Consider the following 13,887-nt stretch of genomic DNA (forward strand, 5'->3'; position numbering starts at 1 on the left):
ATATATTTTAAACTAGTATAAAAGTGGAAGATATATTTACTTTTCTAAACAGCATTATCATTAAATAATACTCATTAAAGAAATATATTTTGGGGAAAGAAAGTGCTGCAAATTCTGCAGGCATCTATAAACTGCATCTAAAATCTTAATAAGGAAACTGAAAATAAGTGGAATTTAAACTGAGTGAATTTCTAAACTATAACTTTGATCCTTTAAGGAAATATCAGTGCTTTCTGAGTTAAGGTAGTTTGATCAGTCACAAGATCTTTCAGACCATAAGGGTACTGCTTCACGGGTCTAGATTCCCCCTGGATGTTCTCACAGAGAGTGGAGCACATGCCCTTTCTGGATTCTGAGCTGAAATTAGGCCTCTTTCTCCTCCTCCTCCTCCACCTCCTTTTCTTCCTTCTCCTTCCTCTCTCTTTCCATTTCCTCTCCTTCTCTCCCCTCCCTTCTTCTCCCCTCCCCCCCATGCCTTAATTCAGCCAGACCTACGGCACAGCAGTCGCCTTCATCCCTACACCCTGACTGTAAAAAGAGATATAGTTTCCCCACTCAGAAGCCCTCTGTCTCATCCAGGGAATGTGGGAATATTCAGGAGGTACCCCTTCTCCTCCCCTACATCCCTCACTGACTCCTACAACACCATTCTTTCTCCCTGCTCCTCCCCTGGGTTTCAAAGAACACCAAGAGCACTGCTCCTGTTATAGCTACCCTCTTTCTCATTCAGGGTGAGTGTTTAATTTGCCAGTTTTTGCAATAGTAAATAAAATACACTTTTCTCTGGTGCCTAAACTTTGTAAAAACCATGTGTTCATTGTGGAAGCAAGGACAGAGATGAAAATAAAATATCAAGTTGTTTTCCATAGCTAATTGGACAAGAGGAGTTGCATTGCTTTAAAAAAAAATTGCTATAGATATTATTGGTTAATTTGGAGGCTATAGAGAACGATGTTTTTTATTTTTTATTTGATAAGGCTGCCCAAAGTTGCTTAAAAAGTAGTTAATGAATTGCCTGAAATCCATGGCATCATAGGTTTATTCATCCACCACAATCTGGTCCCATTCATCTCCTTGTAATGGCATGATTTAATATGCATGTTTAAGGTTCTCCCAGAGGAAAATCTCCAGGAGGGAAAGTTCCAGTAAAGAAATCACCTGCTGACTCTACAGATGTGTCACCTGCCCCAGTAGTGCCACCCCCATCTAAGCCAGGATCAGAAGAATGGGTGTATGTGAATGAGCCAATTCCTGAGGTACGGCAGTTTAGACTCAAGCTAGTAGAATCTGTTCTTTCTCCTCTTTATAGGAAGATTCACACCATTATTTGCACCATCCGAAAGGCCTTTTGTAGCTGGTAATATATATATTCATCAAAAAGCCGAGGTGATCTTTTGCAAATACTCATTGAATCACATCCCGTGCTTTCTCTGCTCCCTAAAGTTTCTGAGTCATGCTTTGAGCGGCTGTTGAGTGCTGCAATCAGGGGAACAACTGGGTTCTTTGAGGACCAATTTTCACCCCAGGGACAAGCAGAGCTGCAGTTTCCTGGAAGAATATCTTCCCCAGAACACATATCCAGAAAATTATAGCCCTCCAACCATGCTCTTATGCCCACATCATAATGCTTTCAAGTGAAGTTTAACCCCTGACTTTTTAGAAATAGAAGGAAAATTTTGAAGCTAACTAAACTAATAAAAGAACAGAGAGCTATCTGGCCTGAGCTCTTTAAATGGGTACCCTAGTGTCAGGCAAGGAGATGCCCAGGTGAGCCCTAGAAGCTCCATTCAGTTCTTTATGCTCTGACAGCTGCAAAGCCCAGTTGTCACCTAGGCAAATCGGGCTGCTTTAAGATAAATCATCTTGGGAGAATCACACAGAATGGTCTTTCTTTTAAAACTTTTCAAAAGACAAAGAGTTTTTTGAAAGACTCAGTCCCTGTCTTCTTAATTCCAGTCCTCCATGGTTTCTTACTCTTATGAACTCTTAGCCCTGACCATCTGTGCCAGGCACTTGAGACCTAATCATGAATTGCAATTATTATTGAGCATTCCTGGGGAAATGTCTTACTTATATCCTCAATTAAATTTTAAACTCTTTGGGGGAGGGTAGGAACATGTGGGACAATTCACTGTATTCAATACAGAATCAAATATAGTGAAGAGTATGTTAGAGATTCTTGATAAGGCTCTGATGAATTAATTAGCATTGAGGGAGAAATTAGAACAGAAAATATTTGAAGATGAGAACATTAAATGATAGAATTACAGATGTGTGTAATTAATATCACTCAGCCAAATAGTAGCTACTTTGAAAAATAAATATATTCAAAAACTGTCATAGAAGCAGGATACAGAAGTGGTTGTTAGGAAGGAGATAAAATTAAAATGATATTATTTGGTAGGAGTTGGAGAGTGAGGGACAAAAATATTAAAATCTAACCCTTTATTCCTAACATTGAAGCCCTTGAGAGAAATAAATTCATAGAGGGCAAGAGGGAAATAGAGAACATGAGTGAAAAATAAATATTCACACTGAGATATGGCACCAGCTTCCATTGTAGATCATCTAGTCAGGATCCTGGCAGAAAACAGAAGATAATTTAAAGAAAGTTGAATAAAGGATGATTTTTATGTATGTGGCCAGTAAATGAGAAAATCTACAAGGATTAGATTGTTACCCTCAACAAGAGATAGCCAGGAGCTATTATGACCCCTAGGCCTGAGAAGGTGAGGACAGGGAGCAGATGTCCAGACCTCAAGAAGACCTGTGCATGGAGAGGGCCACCTGCCGGGGGCTGTGGCCTTCCCAGAGGATGCAGCCACCCACAGTGACCAGCAGAGAGGAGCAAGGAAGCATATAACCAGACCTCATGTCCTTCCTGCTCTCACATCTCTTGCCTGGGAGGTGGAAGGCAAGGGAGTTTCCTGAAGTAGTTCACATGAGTTAGCCTCCTAGAGCAATCACTGAGCAGGATGGGGAGTTGGTCTGGAGGGACGATGGGAGGATATACAGCCTGGACCTCTAGTTACCTAAGTGAAACCATGTAGAGAACTCCTTTTTGCTACAAGCAGAATTAGCCTAGAACCTGGAAACAAAGCAGGCCACATGACCTACCGTAGTACTTTTCTACTCTAAGCTTCTCACACATGAACTGCACAGCTTACCTACTAATAGAGAGGAAAAACAGATGCCCAGTTAAATGAATTTGAATTTCAGATAATCAATGAAGTATATATAGGCATCCTATACTTCATCTGGCAACCCTAGTTCCAGGCCTTCCAGGGACCCCAGATATACCTTACCTCAATAGGCATGGGGAAGGAGACAGAGTGAGAGAAAGAGGGAGATTGCTTCCATATCTGGCTCTCTCAGGTGGAGGCAGCAACCAAGTTCAAGGGGAGCCTGGGTCCTTATCCCTTTGCCAGCCCCAAGGGAAGGTTCAGAGACCACCAAGGAGGCAGTGGAGTGAGAGGTCTTTGCTTTCTAGCTTCTGAAGCTTGGAGGATACTTGCTTTGGCTACCCAATTTCCTATTATGCTTCAGTCAATGAAGAGAAGACTATTTAATTGGAAAGGATAGGTCTTAACATCTAGTCACATCACATAAGTTCAAGTGCCTAGACCCAGAAAAATAACATCCCAGAGAATTAAATAAACTACAGATGGGACATTATCGATAACTCATAGAAATCACAGAAGATACGGGAGAATCTAGAAGACCAGATGTGGGCTAATGACTAAATGTTTAACAAAAGGTGGATGGGATTTAGTAGCATACAAGACCAATGATCCAGATGTTAATCCCTGACAAAATTTGAAAGAAAATTATTAAACACATGCCTTCTGAGCACTTGTAACATACAAAATGATCACCCAGAGGTCAGACAGGTTTACTAAGACTAAGTCCTGCTGAACTGGCCTGTTCCTTTTCTTTGATAGCAAGGTTGAGTAGGTGAGTCAGAGAAGTACCATGAACATAGTATATCTTGAATACAAAATAGTATTTGACAATTTCTCATGAAGTTCTTGTAAATAAATAAGAACTGTGAACAGGATGTTAGTTCAATTAGGTCCATTCCTAGGTGGTAACTCTCCTTGCACAGAGTGTTAATTAATGGCTTGAAGTCACCAGGAGGGAGGTTTAGTAATCAGCTTACTTAAAATGGTCTTCAGCACCACTCTGGATACCACATCTTTTAAGAGAGATCATGAAAAGCTAGAAACCAGAGAGGGGCTCTAGGTAAGAGAACGGTGTTAAAATAATGTCAGAGGAGCATTGAAAGAACTGTAAATGTGTATGATAAATGAATACTTGAAGTCTGGTTGGACATAGAATCATAGGCCTTTAGAACCAGATGAAGCTATCCAGTCTCCTGAAAATTTAACTGATGATAAAATTGGGTTCAGGTGACTCTGCTTACATCTATATTAACATTTGTTGAGTACCTGTTATTTGCAAATGCTGTACTAGATGCTGGAAATACAAAAGCAAGCGAGTTTCATCCTGAATCCCAGCCTACTTCTCCTCACCAATGTCTTCAAACATTTGACAGGCTGTCATAGGGAAGATAGCGTGAATGTAGACTGTCCTTCTCCAAAGGGCACAGCTAGGGCTTATAAGTAGAAAATACAGAAAGACAAATTTCTGCTCAACACAGGAAGAATTTTCCACTAACACAAGTTGTGTGACCCTGGAGGGGGTTGCATTGAAATGTGCCTAGTGTATCAGTGAGGTCCACAGAGATTGGATAATCTGTCTCTAGATCTCTTGGTATTTCTCAGTTGAAGAGGAAGTTAGCCCAGATGATCTCCAAGGTCCCCATGTGCAAGTCCCTGAATAAATAAATGCACAACCAATAAGGGAAAAATTAGTACAGCAAGTTTATATTAAAATATAATATGTATCTTCAATTTTATTTCAATTTGATTACTTCTTATTTTTCATTGTTTATTTGCATCATTAAAGATAATGTAAAAGAAACTTTCTGATTTTCATGGTGCACTTTACAACAAAGGTAAAACCTCAAGGGGGAATTCAGAGAAATAACTCATCATCACCCTGACATGAACCCTAGGTGTTCTCCAACTTAGGCAAAATGTGAGGTCTGTGATTATTCAATTCATTCATTCAATAAATATTTCTTGAGCACTTACAATGTCCCAGACACTGTGATAATTATAGGAAAAACTGTTTAGTGGTGAATAAGATAGTAATTCTTCCTGGTTTTATGAGACTGCTGTTCTAGAGGTGAATATAGACAAATAAATAAGCAGTTACAATTAATGCCATCACTCTAATGAGAGAAGTACAGGGTGCTAAGGTGGGACTTCAGAACTTCAGAGGATGACCCTATACACTTGTTGGATCAGGGAAGGATTTCTGGAAAAAAATATGTCTGAGCTCAGAATGATTTGAAATAGGAATTAGCTGGGGGAGGGGGAGGAAGGAGGAGCAAGAAGTTTCACAGAGATGCCTTAAGTGGCTGCAGTTGCATCTTGACCTTCTTGCTTAGTAGTGCCCTTTTGACTCAATTACACAGAAGAATCTTCACTTTGAAATTATGATTTTTATGCTTTACCATTTAACAGGAAATACGATCATTTTTAGTACCTTACTGGAAACTGATAGAAAATTCCTATATAAATTCCATCAAAACAGTACTCAGGCACGTGAGAGAAGGCCAGCATACGGTGATTGCTTACTTATATGATATTAGGTAAGTAAAGTTTCCGAAGTTACAACCGTGTAGTTTACAGGCGGGACATATAAGCTCCGTCTGATTCTCCGAATGCCTTACAGAACAGGTTTCCAGCAGTTTCTAAGGCGTCCGGACCACAAGCAAGATTTTGTATCTCAGTGGCAGGCTGATTTCAACTCTCTTCCTGATGACCTGTGGGATGATGAGGAAACGAAGGCTGAACTACACCAAAGAGTGAATGTAAGGGAATCCATGACCCGCGGGGCCAGAGTTTCCACACTCTCAAATCTTGTACTTCAAAAGCCTAATTCATCCCCTTCTTACTCTCATGAGGTGTGAGGATGAGGAGGGAGATGGTTTGAACACTGACCTGCCAACTTTCAAGAACAATTGCTCTTCTGTACTTTGAGTTCAGAATGAGAATATGGTAGCCAATGCTTCTGGAAGGCCAGCGGTGCAAGAGCATTCCGGGCGTCTATTTTGTAGACTCCTAACCCTTTTGTTGGGTCATGTAAGTGTGTCCAAGCCTGGTATTAAGTACGTGCCTCTCTTGGATACAGTTATATGGTTGGTTGATGTCAGGGAGAAGGGGAATGAGGGAACATCCCAGAAAGCCTAAAGTGTTGCCTCTATTGAATAGATCCCTTGAGGGAAGGTACCAAATCTCATACATCTTTGTATTCCAGCAGCACAGTGCCTGGCACTTGGTAGACAGGCAGATTTTGATAAATTCATAAATGGAGTATATTATCCTGATGCTTTAGAAAAGGTCCTCTGATGTACATGAAGCCTGATTTCAATCTCTCACCTTTTGTCTTTCCTGTGTAGATTTACAGAGCCCCTTGTCCTGTCAAGGGAATTCTTTCCCCTTCCACAACCTTAAGTATAGGCTACTAGTAATCATATCTGATTATAATCTCAGTATTTATTTGTCAGCAACAACAAATTCCCAAACTCTACCCCATGACCCATTCATCTGCCCTGTGAATATTTATTGAGCATCTACCATGGTCCCGGCACTGCTCAAGGGGCGGGTGATTCAACACTGAACAAAAAGCCTATGACCTCAGGATATTTATGTTCTGGGGGCCAGAATGCAAAGGATACGCAATAAACAAGTAAATGTATAGCGAGTATGTCGCTGATAATATGAGCTATGTGAAGGAGGAAAGCAGGGCAAGGAGGGAAGGAACGTTGATGTACCATTTAGTATATGATAGTTGTGGAAAGACCCACTGAGAAGGCAATATTTGAGCAAACTCAAGACAGGAGAGATTGAATGAGATAAGCCGTGCAGATTTGGGGAGGAAGAGTGTACCAGGCATAAGGAAAAATGAAGGCACTGAAGAGGGTGGACGCTTGGTGTGTTTGAGAGCAGTTGGAAAAACAACTGGGAAGTTATTGAAATTAAGTGAAGGCATTATGGTAACTTGGGTGACCAGGGTGTTGGAGGGTTTAATCCAGGAGGTATTGCATTAATCAATGTCCCAGTAAACTGAAGTCTTTTACCTGTTCTTAGACATTCCTCAAACGGTAATCCTAAAACATATCTGCCTTTCCTATCTCTTTCCTGCCTATTCACAATCCTGGCCCTCCTGTATTCCAAAAGTACCATATGTTTATTGGAGACAGATTAGATATTTAAAAGAAGCAAAATTGGAAATGACAAATCCATAATCCTATTTGCCAGTAGTTAACCTCTTTATTCCTGGTAATATTCCTTGTTCTTGGCTTCTTTCATTCCAATCCTAAGAAGTTAATGGAAAGGTTCTTCTATCATGTTGTCCTCACTTTACCATTAGAAAACCAAGCCACAGAGACACTGGTACTTGCTAAGGCCTCCCAGTGAGTCGGGAGCAGAAAGAGAACTAGAAACGAGGTCCCAGCCTCCTGCTTTTGTACTTTCTCCTCAACTGCTTCCTCTCCTGTCTTTTGAAAATGTATAAATGTTCGAGGAGCAGAAGCCAGTCCTCACTGATGTCTGATATAGCATTTGTGCAAAGACCAGGGGGACATCAGGATCAGCTCTAAAAGAACGGCGTACTGTTCTGATATTAGCATAGAGCTATAAAAATGCCTGTGATGTTTTCATTTCATGTGAAGCCCCCACAAGGTAACAAACCAAAATGCTAAGTGTTCCATAAACACAGCATCACAGAAGTAAAATCCACTGTAGGCACTGGAATCAAACTGCTTGCGTTCAAATTCCTGCCTTCACCACGCTGAAACCATAGGCAAGTGACTCAACCTCTCTGGGCATCAAATTTCTCATCAGAAACTTCTCCCTTGGTTACTGTGGGGATTTGTGAGGTAATCAACGTCAGGCACTGAACACAATGCCCAACACACAGTAAATGTTCAATAAATTATTATGATCGTGAAAACTGTCAAGTTTTATTGGACTGTATATATTTTCTTAATGGGATTTTAATTAAACAGATATTTTATTGCTATGAATAAGATTATGATACTGTTTATAACTGAGGAATTATTGTGTGCTAAATACTGTGCTAAGTACTTTATAGGCTTAGGCTAACTGCAGCACATCCAAAGGGTAAATAATATCCCCATTTCACAGGTCAAGGAACTGAGCCCTAATCTAGTGGTATAGACAAGACCACAGGCTCATATCCTGACTCCACCACTTGCTCATAATGTGACTTTAGGAAAATAACCTCTCTGTGACTGACTCAGTATCCTCATCTGCAAAATGAAGAAAATAATAGGACCCAAGGTGGTTGTGAGGCATTAGATGAGTCAATATAAGTATAATGACTTATATTCTGAACACTGACACACATAGAAAGGTATTATCATCGTTATTCCTCAGGATCTGGTAAGTGGCAGAGCCGGGATCTTTAAAAGATTTTTTTTTCACTAGTTCTGTAATACAAAGCTTATTTTCAGACAATCCTATTAAGCTCAGACCCTATTTCTTGGAGAATGACATGCTCCACTCATGATTAATTAACAAGCCTATGCCCTTGGATTCAATAAAGCAACATATTTCTTCCGCCAACAATACACCATTTCCTCAAAAATTCCCTGAAAGGTCTTTTCCGGCCAATCAAATCTTGTGAGGAAGGATTAGAATACCTAAAACATAGCCCCGCATGAATAAAGTAAACTGTGGACCTGGGCACAAGGTGTGCTGAGGGGGTCTTAGAAAGTTAAGGCCTGACAGAGTAGAAGCAAAATAAATATTTGTTGACCGAAGGGATAAAATATATGAGTGTATTAGGTCTAAATTTTCTTCAGGCACATTAAGACAGGCAAAGGATTTTAGTGGTATTATACGGAGGTCATCTGAGCTGTGATTCTGAAGCCTCACAGCAGTGTTTGTGTTCAGGATTTACGGGACCGCCTGTGGGACATCTGTGATGCCCGCAAGGAAGAGGCAGAGCAGGAACGTCTGGCCATCATTAACGAGAGCTGGTTGCAGGACTCGATGGGAATTGCGATGAACCATTTCTTCTCACTGATGCAGGTAAGAGCGGCCGGTCAGGATGACACAGACTCTTCTCTCCATGGCCACGTCCGTCCTGTAACCACTCCTCTGGGAATGCGAGGGGCTTGTTTTACGCACAGCACTCTGCCCAGCCTGAGCTCCAACTTGCCAAGGAGGTTAGCTGAAATAAGCCATTCTGTCCCCGGCCAAGCAAACACCAGAACTGGTAGCATCTCAAGCTACAACTCACCAGCTGTTTCCAGGTGGCCTAGAGCTGTGGAGGGGACAGCAGAGATGGTGTCTGTCCTGGGTCGTTACCACGCCAGCCTCTCCCAGCGGACACCCAACGTGTCCCCGGGAAAGCAGTCCTGCCACAAGAGCGTGGGCTGGATCAGACTCAGCAGGCACTTGATTCCCGAAAAACGTTTGTGTCCAGATGGGAAAAAGAGACCATTCATCGGAACAATCAGATTAATTTATTTCTGCAGCCCGTTAAAATAATGGATTGCACTGGACAAGTTGAAGAGACAGGCGTTGATTTTATGCCAAGGTATTGTCAACAATAAGGGAGAGAGCACAGACCAAGTCTGGAGACCCAGCTCTGCCAAGAATAAGTGCTGGAGAGTTTTTAAGAACTGGGGCAAGGTGGGGTGTCATGCGCAACCTGTGTTGCTTGATTGGCCTCGTCTAAAGGAAAAGTAAACTTTCCCTTCTCTTCTTGACGCACGTAGTTTTACAACTTGGAGCAAGGTGTCTTCCTAAGTCAGACTCCTCTCCTCCCAGAGGAGGACATAAGAGTTCTATTCTCATTTCATATGCTTACATTTCAAAGAGATGGTCCCCAGGTTCTTGAAAGAGACAGTTCTGATTTCTAAAACCAGCAGGAAGATTTTGAAAAGACTTACATCTCAGAGGGACAGAGAATGGACTTGCAAAGACAAGTTTCCTAAAGTAAATACTCTAAGAAAAGGGAGGTCAGGAGTCTGGAGTTAGGAAGAAACCTGTCTATAGTTTAGTCATGCTGAGAGGATTATGAAGGCTGTCTTGGTCAAGCTGTGTCTACTTGAGTATTTTTTTCCTAAGAAAATAGCAGTGAGGATAGAGTGGAAAAGGGTACCTTTCAGGTCTTGAACTGATTAGCTTACAGGAGGAGTTACCGCGGGAAATGAGAATATTTAGCTGAGGATCGCCGGAGCTAGCGCATAGTAGGTGTTCAAGAAATCCTTGTTCAACAAGTGACCGTGGATGCGAGTACTTCCAGCACTCACAGGGACAAGCCCGGGGTTCGAGGGCAAGCTGGACCACGGGGGGCAGCGGCCTGAGAAGCAGGAGCAGCCTCGCTGATTGCTAACTCTGGGATCCAGGTGGGGGCTACAAGGCGTGGGCTGTGCTGAGGATGAAGGCAAGACAGCCAGCAGCCTAAACCTGCCTGGGTAACATCCCCGGGACACCAGTTTGGGTAAGCGGAGAGTGAATGCTGGAACAGCTGTTTCAAAAGTTTATGGTAGAAATAACTGAAACCCAATAACGAAGGCAAAGGGATTAGAGAATTTTTGTAAATCATTCCCATTAGTCCAAGCAATACGTGCCTCTTTTGGAAACGGTATAACTCTTACCCCCCACAAGACCTACGTTTCAGACCCTCTCCCTGAGAAACAGAATCCACATCTAAAGCCAACTAGGAAAAAAGAGGGTAAAGGAAATAAAGGCTAATATTTATTAAGTTCTTACTCTGTTCTAAGGACTCTTCATGTGAAGGGTAAACCTTCACAACAACCCTAGGCTGTGAATTCTTTCACAATCCTCATTTCACAGATGAGGAAACTGAGGCAAACATAGATGAAGCGATTTGCCGAGTGCCACATGCCAGTAGTAGGAGAGCTGGGATTTGGACCGAGCCAGTACCCCTGACCACTGCTTTGTCATCAGCGTTCACATAGTTAAAGGCTAGCCACCGAGAACAGAAGCCTAGTTCTGCACTGATTGGCATGATCCTATAAAATCCCAAAGCTGTAAACTACAGGAGAGTAGTAGATTTCAGTTCAATAAATGAAGAACGATCCTAATGATTGGAACTCTCCATCGAATAACAGACTTTTCAGGCACTTGAGCTGCTGGTCCAGGAGCTCATAAGCAGAAGCTTGCACATATTTATGGAGGGGAAAGAATCTTCATGAAAGTTTTCAAGGGCCTGTGCCTAGATAAGTGTTTCCCAAAGTGGATTCCACGGAACACTAGTCCTACAAGATGTTTCACAAAACAAGGACTTGATGATCAGAAGACTTTGGGAAGGGCTATGTACTCTACCCTTCCCTCTCCCTGGGAGATTGACAAGCATATTGACATATTAAGATACTAAGATGCCCTGCAATAAAGAAAGTCTTTTGGTGTGTTAACCCAACATTTCTGAAATTATTTGACGTTGCAAAGTTTTTGTTTGTTTTTTTCCCAGCATGGTGCTCATTAAGAGCTTATAGGACAAAGCTTCTACAAAATAAACTTTAGAAAACTCTATGCTAGATGATTTCTAAGATATCTTTCAAAACTAAGTTTCTGTGATGAGAGAAACATTAAGAAAGCATTACTTACTAGTTACCATGTGAGAGGACTTTTGATCAATTCTGCTTATATGATATATGATGGCATCTTATTCATAGTTAGCTGTATAATGAATCAAATTATGTTCCCCCAAATAAATTAATATTTTATATAGAATAATATAACAAGGTTAGCCTAAGGCATGGATACCAGCACTGTCTCGAATACCAATTGTATAGAATAGGATCTACTAAACTTAATCATAATTAAAGAGTTCAGTTCTCTAAGTTAAGGAGGAAATAATTTTCTGATGTCTAAATATATTTACCAAATGATGTAATATTAGGGTTTATTAACAATATTTATAGCCTCACAACATTTCTCTTTAATTCCCCAAAGTTATTAGTCAGTACTCAATTTGTCCAAATTGGGTTTATATTTGCATGCTACTCATTGTAAATGTGGTATCGTGCAGATTCTCTTGAGTATAGTTTACAAGAATCATTTTCTCTCTACTGTTTTACCAAATCTAAGCACAAAAGGTGCAAACGTTTATTGTCAAACTGTGAGATTAGTTCATAAATAAATATTTTAAAGCTTGATTTGGTTTCTCTGAGGGAAAGAGAAAAATGTTTAGTTTTCCTAATCATTTCAAAATGCTAGCTTGAAAAGTTAAACATATATGTGTTTAAAATCCTAGTACAGCATTTAAAACATGTCCTATTATTTAAGATTATATATGAATGGTAATTTTATTTACAACATAGGTTCAAATTAACCAAATAAATTTCTTCCTGTGAAACAGGAAGAAAAGTTTAATAATGAAAAGTTTAATAATGCAGAGAACAGCTTTTCAGGAGCAATTTGGCATACACTTTTCTGTATCAAAAAGAAACCTATTGAAAATGTCCTTGTCTTTTGTTGTAGACTACAATGCAGAGCAGACGTTTATTTGTTCCAAACTGTGAATATGGTAGTACAAGACTACTTCTTGATGTTTTATTAAATAAATGGCCATATTAATTGCTTGCTGAATATAGGGATCCCGTCATAAATATCCTGGGTTAGGTTCAGCAAAGGGCTTTGAACACCAGGTCAGTTTTGTTCTTTTTAGAAAAGATGCTTTCTATAATTAACTAACTGTTATGGAATACATCTGAATAAGAGCTTCAATATTTAAACCCTCAGGTACTGGTTTAAGTAGCCCCACTAACTAAAGCAAAGGATGGAGGTCATGGTTACACCACCAGAGAGAAGCACAGATAGGCTAACTGATCTGACACCTAATGGGAGAGCAGGTTGGAAAACTCATGCTCTACGTTTGTGTAATCGACACTGTGCAGGGTCTCATTGTGCATGCATGTCACCATTACTGCAAAGGGAAACGACCTGGCTGCAAGGGAGTCACTTGGGAATAACCGATGCTCCTCTATGCTTCTCCGTTTCCTGTCCCTCAAGACACCTACTGGCAAAGCCAGCAGAGGGATTTCGTTGTCAGCATGGACGAGTGATCACCCTTCTGTTCCTGTTGAGCAAGAATGGAAACTGTGGAAAGAGAGCTCTACATTATGCCTTTACCTCACCATTTGTTATTTCTCCACAGCTACATTACATAGTCCTATAGGACCAAAACCTAGTCTTATTTTGCATTTCGGTTTTTTTGTATCTGTATCTGTATTTATATTATGTATTTGTATATATAATATTTTTGGTATCTCCCAAATCAACTAATATGTTACCTATGACAGAAGACACTCAAATGTTTGTTAATATATTGGTTGATTGAATACTGGACACAGGAAGAATTCCTAATGTCAAAACGTACTAAGTACAGAGAAAGCAAACTCACCAGTTTTCTTTAATTGTTATGAAATTTTAGATATACATTTGAAGCCAGTTGTCTTTCTTAATTTCCAGAAAACTGATTTCAACCTGAATGTTTTAAAATAGTGCTTACAGGGACTTCTTTAGTGGCGCAGTGGTTAAGAATCTGCCTGCCATTGCCGGGGACATGGGTTCGAGCCCCGGTCCGGGAAGATCCCACATGCCGCGGAGCAACTAAGCCCGTGTGCCACAACTACTGAGCCTGCACTCTAGAGCTCACGAGCCACAACTACTGAGCCCACGTGCCACAACTACTGAAGCCCACAGGCCTAGAGCCTGTGCTCTGCAACAAGAAAAGCCACCGCAGTGAGAAGCC

At 40.9% G+C, this 13,887-nt stretch overlaps 1 protein-coding gene across 1 annotated transcript in view; it reads left to right on the forward strand.

The window, feature by feature from the left end:
• SPEF2 (sperm flagellar 2) overlaps positions 1-13,887 on the forward strand; it is a 174,551-nt gene that overhangs the window by 93,456 nt on the left and 67,208 nt on the right. Inside the window, 4 exon segments of the mRNA XM_068535229.1 lie at positions 1,108-1,256; positions 5,592-5,719; positions 5,803-5,941; positions 9,051-9,188. Coding sequence (XP_068391330.1) covers positions 1,108-1,256; positions 5,592-5,719; positions 5,803-5,941; positions 9,051-9,188 — 554 coding nt within the window.

Source organism: Eschrichtius robustus, chromosome 2, assembly GCF_028021215.1.
Source record: "Eschrichtius robustus isolate mEscRob2 chromosome 2, mEscRob2.pri, whole genome shotgun sequence".
Taxonomy (NCBI): Eukaryota; Metazoa; Chordata; class Mammalia; order Artiodactyla; family Eschrichtiidae; genus Eschrichtius; species Eschrichtius robustus.